Here is a 20,531-nt window from a genome sequence, read left to right as displayed (position 1 = left end):
GTTTCAATGAAATCTATAAAAGATTCCATTATTTTTACTTCCTGATTTTCAATTACTACGTATCTTAATACCTGACTCGATTGATCTTTATGAGAAAGATCTGGAGTGCTGTCGAAAAAAATTGAATAATACTTAGCCTTTTTTATTTGCCCGATGATATGTTGGCGAGCATTATTTCCCAAAAGGCAATAAATTCGTTTTTTATTTGTGGTGACATATTTATAAGTGATTGAAATTTTGCCACACATTTTAGAACTTACAAGATGTTCACGAAGTACAGGATCGTATTTTGCAACTAAATTAACCAATTCTAAAAAGTTTGCTCTGTTGGTACTGGTGTCGTTTTCTATATGTCCACGTAAAACCAAATTTTATTTGGCAAGGAATCTTATAATATCAAACATTCTGATAAGAACTTCCTGCCATTTCTTTATTTCTTTTGCCACTATGTCTTGCTCTTTTTTGTCAATAGTCGGTCCTTTTGGAAGTCTGCTCTCCAACTCCTTCCATTTGCAATAATTTTGGATGTGTAGTGCACTCGAGTCGTGACTTGAAACCTTAGGATTTAATTTCCACCAAGTATTAAATCCATCAGATAAGCAAAATTTAGATCCATTCGGTGTATTTACGTTCTCAAATAAACCACAACAAAAGCAAAATAATGATGGTTTAGATGGAGAATAAACCATCCAAGTGCGTAAAACTTTTTCGTCCTTAGTCAATGTACGGTAAAACCATTCCTTATTAAGCCGTCTTGCCTCTCCTTTTGATTTTATAGATACCGTGCTCCTTTCAATCGGTCCAAATTTGTAGTTGCGATAAAAATATAAAATGGTTCAAATATTTACAAAATATTTTTATTATTTATTGTTAAATTTTGCCGCCCCCTAAAAAGAGCCGCCCCCACTACGCTACGCCACTGATCTGTAATCAATTACTTTCGACTAGATTAAATTGGTTTAGATTAGGCTAAACTAGTTTATCCTGATATAAAACATACACTTCAGGATAAACTAGTTTGGCCTGAAGTGTGCGTCTTTATATCAGGATAAACTAGTTTGAGGCCAAACTAGTTTGGCCTGAAGTGTGTGTATTTATATCAGGATAAACTAGTTTGACCTACGCACTATAGGACAAACTAGTTTAGCCTAGGCCACACTAGTTTATCCTAACGCGCTTAGGACAAACTAGTTTGGCCTTGGCCAAACTAGTTTGTCCTGAAATCGGGTTTGGCCGGTAACATATAGGTACATCTTAATTAAAGGCGTCTTTTAATTTTCCTACGAAGTTTTAACGGTTCTGGTTATTAGCAAGAAGTTAACATGGTGGTGTTATTGCTAAGTGAAAGGTGCCTTATATCTTATAACCACGCGATGTTCTAAAGAGAACTCTCAAGCGACAGTTACTTCATTCACTAGTAGAAAGAGATTAACAATTTAATTCTGGAAAATGAATCGAATCACGTATCATTCTCCTCACATGCACCATTAGCTTTTTGGCAAAAAGTTGAAGAGTCTAAAACCTTAAATGATCTATTTGACACGTATAACGGTTATAAGACTCTTCGTATTCTCGTTCTCTTCCTCCTCCTCCTTCTTCTACTTCTTCTTTCTTTCTTTATATAAGCAATTTTATTTGTTTATTGGCGCGTTGTTGCGTATATGGAAGAGTCACTTCATCTGTCACTTCATCAGAGTCAAAGATAACATAATCAACGCTGCAACATAATTACTTGGAGAGAGGAAAGTAACGAATACTAACATATTAAAAAAGAAAACCCCGTGGTTTATAGAGAAAGTCAAGATAAAATATGAAGAAAAGAAGAAAGACTTTTTATAATACAGAACGAAACAAACACAACAGGCATACAACCACTACAAATAAATCAGAAACGAAACGAATACTTTAGTGAAACAAATAAAAAGGGAACACTGGCAGAGTTTTTGAAAACGGAACACAAAAAGATGTACAGGGGGTGATCAGAGGGCAAAGAAAGGAGAACGAATTAATGAAAACGAAACACATGAAGAAGGAAACATGGGCAGACTACTTCCGATCTATATTTACTAAAGGCGACGATAATTAACCACCAACATCTGGAGTTACGACAAACGAAAAAATAAACATCGAGGAGGGAGGGGTAAAGGAAGAATTAAGAAAATTAAAAATAGAAAATCTCCAGAAGGGGACAGAATATCGAACGAACTCCTAAAGTACGGAGGACAAGATCTAACTAAACAACTATTAAAACTAATACAAAAAATAATAGAACAAAACAGAAGTAAAGAGAATACATACCTCTCTTCAAAAAAGGAGACAAATTGGACCCGGAGAATTACAGAGAAATTAACTTATTAAACACAACATTAAATTTAACATCCAAAGTAATAACAAACAAACTGAATAAAATTATAACATTAGCAGAAGAACAACAAGGTTTTAGGTCGGGAAGGTCATGCACTGACGCTATATTTATAATGAGGCAAGTTCCAGAGAAATCGTTGGAATAAAACAAATCGGCATATTTATGTTTCGTGGACCTTAAGAAACCATTTGACAGGGTCAAATTAAAGGACCTTATCCATTTTTTATACTCAAGAGAGGTACCTCTAGGAATCGAAACGATCGAAACGATACTAGGAAACGATCGAAAACATCTACCAGAACAACATAATAAAAGTAAAAGTATAAGAATCCACTAGGAAGAATTTCCTGTAGCTGGCTGTATACCATTAATTACAAGTAAAATTTAATAAAAAATTTTGGTCTTGGTAAAAGGTATATTATTTTAAAAAGCCCTATAGGGCTACAAACATCGAACAGAACGTTTTCGCTCTAAAAAGAGCATCATCAGTGTTGCCTAAAATAAGTATAACCATATTAATTATCAAAATGTTGAACTTAAGTTCAACATTTTGATAATTAATAGCCCTATAGGGCTTTTTAAAATAATATACCTTTTACCAAGACCAAAATTTTTTATTAAATTTTACTTAAAAGTATAAGATGAACTAACTGCCCAATTGAAGCTGGCAATGGGATGAAACAGGGGGATTCCTTGAGTCGTTTATTGTTCAACCTGATCATGGATGAAATAATAAAAGAAGTAAGAACTATAAAAGGATACCAAATGGGAGAAAAACAACTTCAAAATAATTTGCTATGTAGACGATGCAATACTAATCTCTCAAAGTGAAGATTTACAACGTATGCTGCACCAATTTAAGATAAACGCCAGAAAGTTTAACATGTTAATTTCTCCAAAAAAGGCAAAATGCATGGTTATAACAGCAAATCCAATAAAATGTAAATTGGAGCTGGAGGGTCAGATAATAGAACAAGTGGAGTTTAAATATCAAGGCATCACATTATCCAGCTACGGAAGGCTCGCAACAGAAGTGGAAGATCAAGTGAATAGAGCAAACAGAGCCGCAGGTTGCCTGAATGACAAAATATGGAGAAATAAAAATATCGGAACAGAAATGAAAGGCAGAATTTACAAAACAATCATCAGGCCAATAATGACATACGCGGCAAAAACACGACCGTATTGGTAAGTTCAGTCATTTATAGGAATAAAAGCTCTTCCAGCTATAAAATAGAAGATAAATGTAAAATATTACGGATATTACAAATAACATTAAAACCAGCAAATAAAAATATGCCAATTTTGATACCCATGTAGAAAATGGGGCGGCCAATAGAGCCTGATACACTGCGACCTTAGTAGATTTATTGTGTTTTTCGATACCCATTGTATGGGTAAAGTTCTGTTAAATAGAGATAGGCCAGAGAACTAAGGATTTTCCCGTGACATCCGTTGATACAGCTATCTAAGAACTACTTTGGGTAAATTTAGTTACAACAATATCCAATATAAAAATTATGCAAAAGATTTACCGTACTTTTTAACTTATAAACAATATATAAACAATTAAAAATCGCTGTTTGATTTTAAATACAAAAGGTGGAGACCGGTGAATTATATGAAATGGTGACATAATTTTTCTGAAGAAGCATAGAAAATTCTTTAAAATGAGAGTTTGCAAAATTATTTTTGTTAATTTGTTGCTTAGTTATTGGGAAAATAGCTCCAAAAGTCGATTATTTAAAAATGATTAATAACTTTTCTGAAAATAAACAAAAAACTTTAATTTTGCGTCAGAGTAGGAACAATGTTACAAGTATTTTGTGATTAAAATTTCAAGAAGGTTCACTCAATAGTTATTGCAAAATTGCATTTGTTATTCCCAAAAAGCTTTTATCTACAACGTCATTATGCGTAAACTGTTAGGTTTACATAAATTCTAAAGCCACCAAATTAAAGAAAAAGGATCATTTTATTAAATTGAATCATTTAGTGGTTAAAAAATGTATGCTAAACATTGTAAAATATTTTTGAAAAAGTGGTATGATTTTAAGCTTATAAACAATTAGAATAACTCAGACGCATTAACATGTAGAAAGTTAATATTTTTTATTTGGCATGTTGGAATTTTTATACAAATTAAAACAAAAAAAATAATGCCCTTAGTCCCTTAAGACCAGAGTTAACCATTTTTTTCTCAAAAATTCATTGTGGCCTTGTTTATAAACATTAGGAAACTTAAAAAGTAACATTTAAAAGAATACAAGTTTAAGTATAAACAAAAAACAATCAAGACGATTCTTCTGAAAGTGAGCCGTCCATGATGCGCCAAAAATGCAAGGTTGAAAAGCAAAGTGATTGTTTGATTTTACTGTCGAATAAAATGAATTCAGAACCACACATTTACAAAAGTCGCAATAACTCCGGTTCTAATCAACGAAAATTGATGTTCTTTTTTTAATTTGGGGTGCCTCGGTGCATAGATTATAAAAATATGATCAGCTATTTTGTGATTTGTTTATTTAAACCAGTATTTTGTTTAAACCATTTAAAATCAATATTTTTTTGCCAAATTTGACATTTTTATTATTATTATTATTAGTATAAAATTTAATGAAATGATAGGTAACATAAATATTTATGGATTACGGTTATAAATAATATTATTTAACAATAAATTAAAAAAAATTAATTTTTATTTAAAATCAAATGTATGCATTGTTAATTTTTCTTGAGGTATGCTTAGGTATATTTTTTGTGACAATTACTTTTCTTGACTAAACCCTACAAAGCTACAAATATTATAAACTTCGTATAATTATAAAGTATGTTAAAATAAAATTAAGTTTGTCAATTTTAATGGGTTCATTATAATATATAGGTATAAATTGGTAAAATTTGATATTTGATAGTTGCATCTTAGGTTTCAGACCATGCAGAAATTTTTATGAATAATACCTTTGTTTCATGATTACTTAATGAAAAAAAAAATGGGTGTCGGTTTCAGATTTTTAATTCCAAACAACTTTTCATAATAATAGTTTTTGATATTGTGAAATACTGTAAGGCGGGATTTATAATTTTTGACATAACTGCTATAAAATTGATAATAAAAAAATGTGGTTCCAGATTATGTAGATACAATGTATAATGTATATTATTTATTTTTAGCACATAAGCAAAACGCTCGGACAGGCCGATTTTTAAAATAATCATAGTATATTATAGCATCAATGTTTCGAACTTTACGCGATCCCTCTTCAAGTCGCAGACACAACTTTGATTTTTGTAAGTAGGAAAGTGCATCATGTGGCGTATCATTTAAAAGCTTTTCAAATATTGGTTACAAAAATGTAAAGCAGTTAATTCCTTTTTGAGAGCGTAGGCGCAAACTTTCGGTCGAATTATATTTAAATCCATTATTTTTTTTCGATTCCTGAGAAAACTAATTAATATTTTTTAAAAATTTAAACGCAGAATGAAATACTACAATATTACCGAGGACCAAAAGTCCCTTATAATAAACAAAAAGTTTTAGCGCGATAGTTCGATGAAATAAAATTATTTTGACATAATATTTAAAAGTCTGATCAGCATACAATTACCATGGTATTGAATCGTCGTCATGGAAACCAATATCGTCGTCGTGGTAACCCACTATATTGAAAGTGTGATTTTGACAACCTTGTCAAAGAATTAATTTGTGTATTTTCACTTCTAAACAAAAATTGATATAACTCTATTTTTTGTGGCTTTTTTCCAAACGTACGGCCCTAGAAAAAATATTGTTCCTAACTCATGCGGAAAGTGTCTTCCCCGCACTCGACTGCTTGCCCGAACTCCGCTATCGTGTCGTTCGGGTCAACGGCAGTCTCGTGCGTGAAAGTATCACTTTCCGCACTAGTTAGGAAAATAACTATTTTTATTTGAAAATCATGTGTTTCGATTTTTCTTAAATTATGCTTATTACTTTTGGTAGCATAGCTTTCTAGCTAACTACGGATGCTGACGAACTACGGATGCAGTCGACTGCTTGCTCGAACTCCTCTATCGCGTCTTCGGGTCAACGGCAGTCTCGTACGTGAAAGTATCACTTTCCGCACTAGTTAGGAAAATAACTATTTTTATTTGAAAATCATGTGTTTCGATTTTTCTTAAATTATGCTTATTATTTTTGGTAGCATAGCTTTCTAGCTAACTACGGATGGAGCGGTAGATCGCGTACATGTATGAAAAAAATAAGAGGGATTGAAACGACAAAATGCAACGATCGTGCGACCATACACTTTAAATGCAATCACATGCATAATAAACTAAAATAAAATAAAACATAATAAAATAAAATAATAAAAGTAAAGAAAATTACGTAAAATTAAATCAAATTAAATAAAATTAGGTAAAATTAAATACAATGAATAAAATTGCGCCGAATCGAATAAAATAAAATAAATTAACTTAAAAAAAATCGCGCTGTTTTTTATTTGACAAATTAACATTGCTTTTCGCTTAAATTAAATGTTTAAACTGCCAAGAGGCAGGTGTGTGGCTGTTTGACATTTAATTTAAGCGAAAAGCAATGTTTATTTATGAAATAAACGTTTTTTATATTATGTGGTATTAGTAAAATGTACTTTTAGTTAAATACATTACATACATTCTTCTTTTTGCGTCAATTATTTTAACTCCTAAATTATTTTTGGCCACCCTGTATAAATAATGATGTTAATATTTATATTACTGAATAGAGAATTGAATCACCTTTTAAATGAGCTACCACACGACCCCTATTCCCATTTAAAAAAATCATCGATGACGTCATCACGCCCAAATCGATGACGTCACTATTATGTACTATAGGTCAAAAAATCATAATTTAAAAATAAAAATCGACATGTCAGAGCTCTAACTCTGAAAATAATAAAGTCATGAGATAATAGACCGTTTCTACACTTTATGAATGCACTGTATGTGTACAATACATACAGTGCACTGGAATAATTGTTGCCCCCTTTATTAACGTATTTATTTTTAGCACATAAGCAAAACACTCGGACAGGTGATTTTTAAAATTTCATAGTATGTATATTATAGCATCAATGTTTCGAACTTTGCGAGATCCCTCTTTAGGTGACAGTCATAACTATGATTTTTTTAAATGGGAAAGAACATCATGTGACATCTCATTTAAAAGCGTTTGAAATACTGATTACAAAAATGTATAATACTTTAATTGTGTTTGAGAGCGTAGGCGAAAAATTTCGGTCAAATTTTTTTCGAATGTATTCATTTTTTTTTCGAATCCTAAGAAAAGTAATACGTTTTTTTTTTGAAAAATTTAAACGCAGAATAAAAGATTACAGTATTATCGAGGGTCAAAGTTCCCTGAGAACTGCTATGTTTATTTTAAAGAGTTACAGTGGTGAAAAAAGAGAAAATTTAGTGTGATTTTTAATTTTAAAAATATCATTCAAAAGAAACTTTTTGTTTATTATAAGGGACTTTTGGTCCTCGGTAAAATTGTAGTCTTTCATTCTGCGTTTAAAATTTTCAAAAATACTTATTAGTTTTCTCAGGATTCGAAAAAAATTGATTTAAATATAATTCGACGGAAAGTTTGCGCCTACGTTCTCAAAAAGGATTTAAGTGGTTTACATTTTTGTAATCAATATTTGAAAAGCTTTTAAATGACATGCTACATGATGCACTTTCCTACTTACAACAATTAAAGTTATGTCTGCCACTTGAAAAGGGATCGCGTAAGGTTCGAAACATTGATGCTATAATATACTATGATTATTTTAAAAATCGGCCTGTCCGAGCGTTTTGCTTATATGCTAAAAATAAATAATATACATTATATATGTACATTGTATCTACGTAACCTGGAACCACATGTTTTATTATCAATTTTATAGCAGTTATGTCAAAAATTATAAATCCCGCTTTACAGTATTTCACAATATCAAAAACTGTTATTATGAAAAGTTGTTTGGAATTAAAAATCTGAAACCGACACCCATTTTTTTATTATTTTTTCATTAAGTAATCATAAAATAAAGGTATTATTCATCAAAATTTCTGCATGGTCTGAAACCTAAGATGCAACTATCAAATATCAAATTTTATCAATTTATACCTATATGTTTTATAATGAACCCATTAAATTTGACAAACTTAATTTTATTTTAACATATTTTATAATTATACGAAGTTTATAATATTAGGGTTTAGTCAAGAAAAGTAATTGTCACAAAAAATATACCTAAGCATACCTCAAGAAAAATTAACAATGCATACATTTGATTTTAAAAATTAATATTTTTTTGTAAAATTTATTGTTAAATAATATTATTTATAACCGTAATACATAAATATTTATGTTACCTATCATTACATTAAATTGTATACTATTAATAATATTAAAAATATCAAATTTGGCCAAAAAATATTTATTTTAAATGGTCTAAACAAAATACTGGCTTAAAAAAACAAATCACAAATTAGCTGATCGTATTTTTATAATCTATGCACCAAGGCACCCCAAATTAAAAAAGAAAGAACATCAATTTTCGTTGATTAGAACCGGAGTTATTGCGACTTTTGTAAATGTGTAGTTCTGAATTCATTATTCGACAGTAAAATCAAACAATCGCTTTGTTTTGAACCTTGCATTTTTGGCGTATCATGGACGGCTCACTTTCAGAAGAATCGTCTTGATTTTTTTTTTGTTTATATTTAAACTTCTATCAACTTCTATTCTTTTAAATGTTACTTTTTAAGTTTCCTAATGTTTATAAACAAAGCCACGGTGAATTTTTGAAAAAAAAAAATGGTTAACTCGGGCCTTAAGGGCCTAAGCGCATTATTTTTTTTGTTTTAATTTGTATAAAAATTCCAACATGTCAAATAAAAAATATTAGCTTTCTACATGTCAATGCGTTTAAGTTATTCTAATTGTTTATAAGCTTAAAATCATACCACTTTTTCAAAAATATTTTACAATGTTTAGCATACATTTTTTAACCATTGAATGATTCATTTTAATAAAACGATCTTTTTTCTTTGATTTGGTGCCTTCAGAATTTATGTAAACCTAACAGTTTACGCATAATGACGTTGTAGATAAAAGCTTTTTGGGAATAACAAATGCAATTATGCAATAACTATTAAGTGAACCTTCTTGAAATTTTAATCACAAAATGCTTGTGACATTGTTCCTACTCTAACGCAAAATTAAAGTTTTTTGTTTATTTTCAGAAAAGTTATTAATCATTTTTAAATAGTCGACTTTTGGAGCTATTTTCCCAATAACTAAACAACAAATTAACAAAAATAACTTTGCAAACTCTCATTTTAAAGAATTTTCTATGTTTCTTCAGAAAAATTATGTCACTATTTCATATAATTTACCGGTCTCCACCTTTTGTATTTAAAATCAAACAGCGATTTTTAATTGTTTATATATTGTTTATAAGTTAAAGAGTACGGTAAATCTTTTGCATAATTTTTATATTGGATATTGTTGTAACTAAATTTACCCACAGCAGTTCTTAGCTAGCTGTATCAACGGATGTCACGAAAGAGGCCATTTAATTGCTAATTTCTCTGGTCTAAGATGCAATAATCTTCAACTTCGCATATTTGTAATCAAGTCATATCCGCACGCAATGTTATTTCGCTTAGCTGATTTTTAATTTTTGAAGTTATACTTCTTTAGGCACGAGGGTGAATTTTTACATTCCCTGGCGCATGCGCACACCGACAGTATGGTATTAGTCGCTACATCTTTATGTAGCGCAAATAAGGTGTGCGTGAAAAGAATATATTATTAGTGTTTTTAGTAAATATATTTATTATAATTTTTGTGTTTTTGGATTTGTCTTCCTCGGGAATAAGATATTTTATAGTAATAGTAAGCATATTTAAAGTATTTTTGTAACCTTCACTTGGTCTATTAAATTTGTCAGTATGTATGAGAAATCTTGTAACCTGTCAAAGAAAAGGGAATATAGCTCAGTGGTAGAGCGTGTGACCGGAGATCGAGAGGTTCCCGGTTCGAATCCGTGTTTTCTATTTTTTTTTATTTTTGGTATTGTTTTAATACATTTTTTTGGAAAGCAGTAAGTAAAAATTAATTTAATCTTTAAATAAAATACAAATAACCTGTTGAAAGTATATTTATTTCGTTGAAATCATATAATAGATGTATAACTTCTTACGTGCGTACAAAGTACACACACATTCTTTTTTAAATTTCGCTTAGCCATTGTGTAAGGTTCTTAACACCTGGGTTATAACTTTTTGAAATCCACTGTTGACTTAGGATCGTGAAGAGGCCAACCTTAGCTAAAGTAAAGTGTCTTCTCTTTACCCCCACAAAAACAATCATGGAGATCTCTACCCTTGCTCGCTCTTCTCAGAGGTAGTTCGGCTAATCCCCAAGACAAATAATGGTAGCAAGAACGAACACAAAGGAGATCAAAGCACAAGATAAAAATTTAAATAAAAATTTTCTGTACACAATGGCTGAAGGAATAAAAAAGGTGATTGAATATTCAAATAAAATTAATTTGCCGAAGGCTCAGAGATAAAAAGGTGGCTGAAGGTCTTAATATTGAATGAAAAATATCCTCACAAAACCCTTAACTTGCATTTCCATATAGAGCTTCTGGAAGGAAAGTTGGCGGTGTTCCAGATCTGGAATGCAACCGGTGGAATTGTGGGTTTATTACAAGTCCATATAAGATGAGGAGCCGGTGGAATGAAGGCTTTATCGTTGGTTTATTTTCCTATAAGACGAGAAGCCGGAATATCGCTGGTCCATTTTTCTATTTAAGACGAGGAGCTGTAATGAAGGTTTAATCTTTAGTTCATTTTTATGATGATGCAGCTTATGTAGGTACCTACCTAAAATGTCCCAGTCATATAACTAAATGCTCTAATTACCAAGTTACTACAACGTTATGGAGTTATCTGATGGTTTACCCAATTCGTAACACTTTTAAGTAATTAATTCTTTGAGGAAAAGCAAAGTCCCAGATACAAAATTTATTAAAATAATAATAAATAATTATTTAAATCTGAAAACTTTTCTTGTTGGAACTTCTTTGTGGTAACATTCTTAATCTCTGACTTTTACAATTTATAAGACAAGAGACGACGAATAAAGAAAGCGAAAAGCAGTGGCGACTCGTCAGAGGAGGCAAGGGAGGCTTAGCCTCCCCATAAATTTTTTACACACACTACACTGTTTGTTGATCTTGAATCGCGAAAAACAACAAGCACTCTTACTATTATACATATAAAGTGTAGATTCCACATTACCACTAAATATGCGTACGCACAGAACATTAGCATTAGAACGCATGATTGCGTCTCAGTTTTTTCATTATTATTGTAGGCAGGACCATGTGTTATCCCGAGATGCCTGAACGGAGGCGAGAAGCCAGCCAGCCTCGGTTGCTAATGTCTCCTAACAGCGCCATCCACGGTGCCATCACGCATTGCCCGAAGATTTAGCAAGGGAGGCTGGCTTGCTTCTCGCCTCCGTTGTGCGCATCTCAGGACAACGAATTTTAGGGTCCTGACTAAAAATAATGAAAAAACTTAAAAGTGCGAATTTTGTTATGAAATTTGGTATGTGGGGTTAGAATAATATTTGGAACAAGTTGTAGTCCAATCAGCAGCCATTTTCTCGTGGAATTTTGAGAACCAAGGTCGATTTCCTTGAAAATTTGGATTTAGGTAGTAATTATAACCTTTGGCAAAGTCTACCCTATGCCGAACTGCGGTTTTGCCCTGGGTGAAAACAACCCCATCTAGGGTATGACAATTTTTTAATCAAAATAACTATGGAAATAGATATAGTGGCCAATTCTGAATAAATTTTGTTCTATAAATTTTTTTTGAAAAATTTACACTTTCCAAGTTATTTGCGATTGAAACTATGCATTTTTCATCGAAAAATCTCACGTTTTGTAACCGTTTTTCATAAATAACTTAAAAAATAATTTTATTGAAAAAATCATTAAGAGCAAAATTGTAGCTAATAAAAAAACAAAGAGCTTCGCGCCTGAAAGACCCATGTAAACCTAATAACGACTGAGTTAATGCTCTTTAAAGATGGTTATTTTCGAAGAACATCGAAATGGAGAACCTTTAATCTCAAATAACTCGAATGTGGTGCAATTTTTTGGGAAAACTTTATCTTTTATATATCTTTTAAAGTGCAATAAAAAACTTTTCAAATCAGCTCTGACAAAAGCTTTTTGCATAAGAACTGACTGACTTATTACGAAAATAAAGTCGCTGTCTGCTTTTTTCTTTTTGAAATGTAAAAATTAAATCCTCGTCGTTACAATCCTAATAGAAATGAATAGCTCCCCCTTGAAATTAACTTTATTTAGGTGTAATTGATACGAAACATGTGATTTGACCGGTTTGGAATGTTTAGTTTAGAAAAAATGGTTGATAAAATCGAAAATGACATTCTTAAAATTAAAAAAAAAACTGCATTTTTCTTAAATAAATCTAAAAGTATTCAAAATATGAGAAAAATTTTCAAATATTAATTGTAGAATTTCTTTTACTGAAAATTTTGATTATTTTTGTTTTTGTACCATGAATACTTTTAGGTTTATTTAAGAAAAATGCACTTTTTTGTTAAATTATAATAATGTCATTTTTGATTTATTCAACTATTTTTTCTAAACTGAGCATTTGAAACCAGTCAAATCACATGGATCGTATCAATTATATGACCTAAATAAAGTTAATTTCAAGTGGAAAGCTATTCATTTCTATTAGGATTGTAACGACGAGGGTTTAATTTTTACATTTCAAAAAGAAAAAAGCAAAGAGTGACTTTATTTTCGTCATAAGTCAGTCAGTCCTTATACAAAAAACGTGTGTCAGAGCTTATTTTAAAGATTCCTTAATGAACTTTAAAATATGTCTGTTAAGTTTTTCCAAAAAATTGCACCACATTTGAGTTATTTGAGATTGAAGGTTCTCCATTTCGATGTTCTTCGAAAATAACCATACTTTAAAGAGCAATAACTCAGTCGTTTTTAAGTTTACCTAGATATTTCTAACGCGAATCTCTTTGTTTTTATATTAGCCCCATTTTTTTTGTAATGACTTTTTCTATAAAATTAATTTTAATTAAATTATTCATGAAAAACGGTTACAAAACGTGAGATTTTTCGATGAAAAATGCATAGTTTCAATCGCAAATAACTTGGAAAGTGTAAATTTTTCAAAAAAATTTATAGAACAAAATTTATTCAGAATTGGCCACTGTATCTATTTCCATAGTTATTTTGAATAAAAAATTGTCATACCCTAGATGGGGTTGTTTTCACCCCAGGGCAAAACCGCAGTTCGGCATAGGGTAGACTTTGCCAAAGGTTATAATTACTACCTAAATTCATGATGAGTGGTCTATTGTTCAAATAACTTTTTCCGATATCTGCAACGCAAAGCAAAATATCGGTAATTTACCGTGTTTTTGGATACGCAGTGGGCCGCGTTTAGAATTTAAAAAATTTAGTTGAGTCTTAAAAAATGTGAACCTTCAACGTGTATGGACTACAAAACATCAAATCTGCATTTATTTTGATATGCATATTATCTACTTACAAAGATGGAATTGTTAACAAATAAACGACACAAACTTTGGTATTACACTTTTACAATTAGACTATTTTTAAAATGATATGATATTATGATTTATGATGATATTATGAAATGTAAATAAAAAATGGGGCATTAAATTACATTTTTTGGAGTATTTTTTTTGCTAGTGCAAATATTTCTAGATATTTTACAGTTAGGTATAGCCTCCCCTATTGTAAAAAATCACGAGCAGCCACTGGCGAAAAGCACTCTACAATATGCAGTCACATTCCGCTTTCATTCGTATAGGAAGAACGGTTCGAAAGAAAGTTCTCAAGATCTGAGTAAAGATAAAAGTGAAAACACAGTTTATGTTTTTGTCTTACGACGTCCTCAGTGGAGCTGCGTGCACAATTCTGAAGCAAAACGAAACCAAACTGTCTATTTATATGGAATTTCAAAAATAGTTTAAAATCCACTTTTGAGACGCTGCAGCGACATCTCTTCAGGAAAAGCGAAAAGTCCCAGATACAAAATTTATTAAAATAATAATAAATAATTATTTAATCTGAAAACTTTTCCTGTTGGAACTTCTTTCTGGTAACATCCTTAATCTCTGACTTTCACAATTTATAAGACAAGAGACGACGAATAAAGAAAGCGAAAAGGATTAATTTTTGAATTACATACTGCTCTTTTCACTATTTTTAATCTCATTTATGTTATCAAAGGGATCTTTAACGCTCTTTTCTGTTTTAGGCTGACGGATTGCGTTCCATTCGAAGACTCAGTAGAAATAAATTATCCTTACGTTAGTGTAAACTGTTCGACAATTTTCAGTGAAGTATACAGCAATGTTCACGCTACCACTTTTTCAATCTCTAAAGAACCTAAGAAACCTGACGGAAAACCAAAATTTAGCATTATGATGCTTGGAATAGACAGCGTGTCAAAATCTAATATAGTACGTACCATGCCAGAGTGCTTCAAATGGGCCGAAAGGAACATGATTAACCTAAAGGGCTATAACAAGATCGGTGACAATACATTTCCTAACTTGATGGCAATACTAACTGGGTATAATGTAGACCAGTTATCTAAAACTTGTACCCGTCACATGAAACAGAACCCTTGCGGGTTTATCTGGGACAAATTTAAAGAATCTCAATACATAACTGGATATGCAGAGGACGATTGCAATATTAACACGTTCCATTATGACCGTCCAGGATTTTTAGAAGAACCCACAGATTATTATTATCGTCCTTATTTTTTAGCAGCAGAAACTTTACATGGTACTCTATTGAGAAGGAATATGATCTATTGTGCTGGTCCAGAAACTTCTGGAGAAAGAATACAAAATGCAGCTAAAGATTTCGCTGTTACATTTAAGGATGTTCCATCTTTTGGACTGTTTTGGAGTAACAGTTATAGTCATGATAATATCAATATGCCAAGTGCTATGGATAAGAAGATGTTGGAACTACTGTCTAGCACTGAATTTCTCGAAGCATTAAATAATACCATTTTAATATTTTTTAGTGATCATGGTTTCCGATTTGGTGGTATTAGATTCACCCATACAGGATGGGTGGAAGAAAGGCTTCCTTTTATATATTTCAGATTTCCAGATCTCTTTAAACAGACTTATGCAGAAGAATACAACAATTTCATAACAAACACAAATCGATTGACATCACCCTATGATATCCACAATACTTTCCAAAGCATATTGAACATTGGTAATGATTCTTACGTACCATCGTGGAGTCAAGGATGTTCCAGCTGTCAGAGTTTGTTCGCTGAAATTCCAGAAAATAGAACATGTAAAGATGCAGGTATTAGTCAACATTGGTGTACTTGCCAAGGACACACATACATCAAACAAGATCATCCCAAAGTAATAGAAGTATCAAAATTTATTGTAAATGAAACCAACAACATTCTACTTACAACTGAGGGGGGTTCATTATGCGCAGAATATAATTTAAATAAAGTAATTATCTCTGGAATGTCTGAACCATATTGGAATGAAAATAAAAAATACGTCCATTTCTTTTTAGTGATGCTGGAAACCAGCCCTGAGGCTAGCTTTGAAGCTACCGTCGAAGCTTCATATGAGGAAATAAATAATAATATTTCTACAACTCAGATAAATAACAGTTTTAGGCTGTTAGGTGATATTAGTAGAATAGATAGATACGGGCCTGTAACAGATTGTATTACAGATAATGCTTATCTAAAGAAATACTGCTACTGTCGTGATATATTGTCTTCTACTTCTTCTTCCACTTCTACTTCTTCTACTCCTGCTCCTTCGACTTCTACTTCTTCTTCCACTTCTACTTCGTCTACTCCTACTCCTTCTACTTCTACTTTTTCTACCTCTTCTACTTCTTCTACTTCTTCTACTTCTTCTACTTCTTCTCCTTCTTCTACTTCTCCTACTTCTTCTACATCTTCTACGCCTTCTTCTTCTTCTTCTTCTTCTACTTCTTCCACTTCTGATACTTCTTCTACTTCTCATACTTCTTCTACATCTACTTCTCCTACTTCTTCTTCGTAAGCAATTCTGCTTGTTCATTGAGAGAATGGCGAAGCCTGTCATATCTTTTGCGCGGTGGTCCGATACTTCTTCTACGGACTGGTGAATCTCTTGCTATTTTGACTACATGCTCTTTTCCCATACTGCTTATGTGTTTGTTCCATTGTGTTTTCTGTTTTGTGTCCATTTCGTTATACACTGTATGTTACCTTTTCTTTTAATCTCTTACTCCCCTTTCGATCTCGCCGCGTAATTCTTCTCATTACGCTTATCTATCGATGGCTTAGTGTGAAACCCTTGTATCTTATTTTTTTTTCGAAAATGACATTTTGGTGGTTTTAGTTTGAAAACCTTGTATCTCACGATTTACAACTGTTAGAAAAAATCCAAATACACTAGACTATTTTCTACAACCAAAAAAAGATACAACGTATATCAATTGCTCTCTTGATTTAGTGTGAATACCACGTATATTTATAACCAAGACCTTGGTACTTAATTTGGAGTATTTGTTTGACAGATTCGACTTGGAGAAATGTTTTTTGTGAACAGTAAAAGGTAGTCCTGCATACAGAAACATTTTATGAACCTTAAATCAAAAGATTTGTACTGTATCAACCTAGTATTTGGAGGTGTGCAATAAGCTATGAAAAATGAAAACTTCGTAAATAATAATAAACACAACCTCATTTAAGATGAAAAACACGTATATCAAGATATACGAGGTTATCATAGTCACTTGGGCAAAGGCTCTATATACTGCAAGGATATTTACGTGTTTTTCATAGTTATAATTTGTATTATCAATTTAATAGCAACATTTAACACTTTTAGCTCTAGGCCAATATCAGATATTTGTCTCAATGTGCTCGAATTAAAAATATGTAACGGTAATTTTTGTTTTTAGATTATATTATGCAAAAAATCAGTTTTTTGTCTCTCCTGTAAAATTGTAATTTAATGAGATACGAGGTTTTCACACTAAGCCATCGCTATGCGGTTTCCAGTAGCCTTTGTGTAGTGGCTGTGTCACTTCAGTTCTTTGTCCAGCTCTCTATAGCTGAAGAGTGTAGTTCCAAGTTATTTTAGTTCCATTACTTTTTCAATATTGATGCCATCGATTTCTATCTTACATCTGATTGGTTCTTTACTGAAAACTATTATTTTAGTTTTCTGAGTTGAAATTGTCATATTATTGTTTTGCTCTTATGTTAAATCTGTGGAATAGTCTTTGTAGACTCTCCTCATCTTGGGCTATCAATATTGCGTCGTCTGCGTCTAGTCGAGACGTTGAGAGGTGACTCAAATTTTTTTGCAGAAATTGCTTGAAAATAAATCAAATAATAATATTTGAGTTATCCTCCCTCTCAAAAAGGTCCGGAACATTGTTTAAATAATCAAAATGTCAAAAAATTAAGGAAAAATTCGATTTTTTTCTTCGTTTTTTGATTATAACTTTAAAAGTATTCATTTCCAAGAAAAGTTGTACTGACATAAAAGTTGCGTAATTAAATTTCCTACAATATAGAATTAGTTAAAAGTTTAAAAAATAGTCACCCTAGTTGCAAAATAGCAATAATTGCGAAAAAAACATACAAAAACAAGTATTCGCATTTTACGTTTTTCAACCATTTATGCTACATTTAGGACCTTCACATTTCACCCAGAAAAACTTTATGATACAGTAAAACAATACTCTAAACTTCGTTAAGATCGGTTCAATAAATTTTGCAATCCAGCTTTCGCAAAAAAAATCATTTTTTCAAAATGTTACAGGACTGAAAATAAGACAGATAGCAAGTTGAAATTTTTTTTTTGCTTATAGAAGTGTACTGTACCTTTCATTTGCAATTTGCAAAATTAAAATCGATTAATCACCACGGCGTCAAGAAATTTTTTAAATAAACATTAATATTTGGTGCTACGTGCAGGACAGCGGTGTTCGATTCACACAAGTTGATTTCCACCAAAATTTATTCCGATCTTTATCTAATATATTATTTTCTTGCTCTATATTTTGTTGTATTTTAATATTTTAAATCCACAAAAATCAAACTAGTTTTATTATTGTTTGTGAAATATTGTTTAAACAATTCCATATGTTTAAAAATAAAAAACTTTTATTCTCTAAGTTAAAATATATGAACAAAGAAAGTTTTTGCTAATAAAAGTGTTATTTCAAAGGATAGAGTATGTGTTTTTATTTTGCAATAAACAAATTTATTTATTTATATCGAAATGTAACAAAAATTAAAATATATCAATCATTATCAAAGGTCATTGGAATGCCCAATCAGAGCAAACTATCCGCTGTCCTGCGCGTAGCACCAATAATGAATGTTTATTTAAAAAAAGTTCTGACGCCGCGGTATTAATCGATTTTGACAATGAAAGGTACAGTACACTTCTATAAGCAAAAAAATTTCAACTTGCTATCTGCTTTATTTTCAATCCTGTAACATTTTGAAAAAATGAATTTTTTTTGCGAAAGCTGGATTGCAAAATTTATTTTGCAAAATCTATTGAACCGATCTTAATGAAATTTACAGTGTTGTATTACTCTATCATAAAGTTTTTCTGGGTGAAATATGAAGGTCCTAAATTTAGCATAAATAGTTGAAACACGAACAATTCGAATACATGTTTTGTATGGTTTTCTCGCAATTATTGCTATTTTGCAACAAGGGTGACTATTTTTTTAAATTTTTAACTAATCCTATATTATTGAAAATATAATTACGCAACTTTTATGTCAGTACAACTTTTCTTGTAAATGAATACTTTTAAAGTTATAATCAAAAAACGAAGAAAAAAATCGAATTTTTCCTTAATTTTTTGACATTTTGATTATTTAAACAATGTTCCGGACCTTTTTGAGAGGGAGGATAACTCAAGTATTATTATTTGATTTATTTTCAAGCAACTTCAGCAAAAAAAATTGAGTCACCTCTCAACGTCCAAATGTACTAATATTTTTACAGATGCGCCCTGGTCTAGTCAGAGTATTTTTACTTCTTTGTTTCCCATTCTGTATCCTGTTATTTTGTTGAAACTTTTTGATGATTTCGTCCACGATTAAATTGAGGAGCATAGGCTCAATGAGTCCCCTGCCTTATTCCGTTGCCAATATCTATACTTAATGTAAGTTGCCCATCTATTCTGACTTCCATTTTGTTTTTTTATAGATATTTTCAATAGATTTAATGATATTTAATATTTAGGGGAATCTACTTCATGCATTCATTCAATGCTAAATAAATTAAAAGCATTCGAATTGTGGTGCTATCGACGAATCCTAAATATATCGTGGGTTCACCCCTTCCAATAAACATGTTCATGTCTGCTCATAAACATCATAAAGAGGAGAGAAACATAATACTTCGGCAATATAATTAGAAAACCTAAATACCATCTACTTCGCCTTATAATACAAGGAAAGTGGAGGGAAAGAGATGGATTGGTCGAAAGAAACTTTCATGGTTGCGTAATATTAGATAATGGTGTAGTTCTACAGTAGAAGAATTGTTTCCCGCAGCTATCCATAGAGAAAGATTTCAGTAACTTGTGAACATGGTGACGCCGAACGTCAGAATATGGATACGGCACATAAAAGAAGAAGCAGAAGATTCATTAGTTTTTGTAAAATTTTAATTGCATGGTTTAGTGTAGTAGTTAACCAGTTTATACCTCTATATTTTTTTGGTTGTTTGTTTTACCTCCTCTATTGAATGGTAGAATTAGTTCGCTAGTTCTCCATTCATCCTGTATTTTATTTTGTCATTACCGCTCCACAATGTTTCAGTGATTTGTTTGGTATTCCATACTTACCTACAGCTTTTCTGTTTTTTTCCAACAGAAGTATTTTTCGAACTTCATGTTTATTGATATCAACTTCTTCATTTGTGGTAATTTTTGGTGTGTCTGGTTCTAGCGTCATTTTTGTTCTTTCTCTGCATAATGCTTTCTTAGATAGTAAATCCTTGAATCTTTTGTTATGTATTT

General features: G+C 31.3%; 1 protein-coding gene across 1 annotated transcript in view; it reads left to right on the top strand.

Moving 5' to 3' along the window:
* LOC114336643 (uncharacterized) overlaps window positions 1-17,900 on the top strand; it is a 69,075-nt gene extending 51,175 nt beyond the window's left edge. The window contains exon 4 of the mRNA XM_028287005.2: window positions 14,744-17,900. Within this exon, the coding sequence (XP_028142806.2) occupies window positions 14,744-16,550 (1,807 nt within the window). The 3' untranslated portion in view covers window positions 16,551-17,900. The remainder of the gene's footprint in view (window positions 1-14,743) is intronic.
* The last annotated feature ends 2,631 nt before the right edge of the window (window positions 17,901-20,531 follow it).

The sequence above is a fragment of the Diabrotica virgifera genome, chromosome 5, assembly GCF_917563875.1.
Source record: "Diabrotica virgifera virgifera chromosome 5, PGI_DIABVI_V3a".
NCBI classification, from domain to species: domain Eukaryota; kingdom Metazoa; phylum Arthropoda; class Insecta; order Coleoptera; family Chrysomelidae; genus Diabrotica; species Diabrotica virgifera.
The sequence above is the reverse complement of the archived record's forward strand: the minus strand, read 5'-3'. Positions and strand labels throughout refer to the sequence as shown.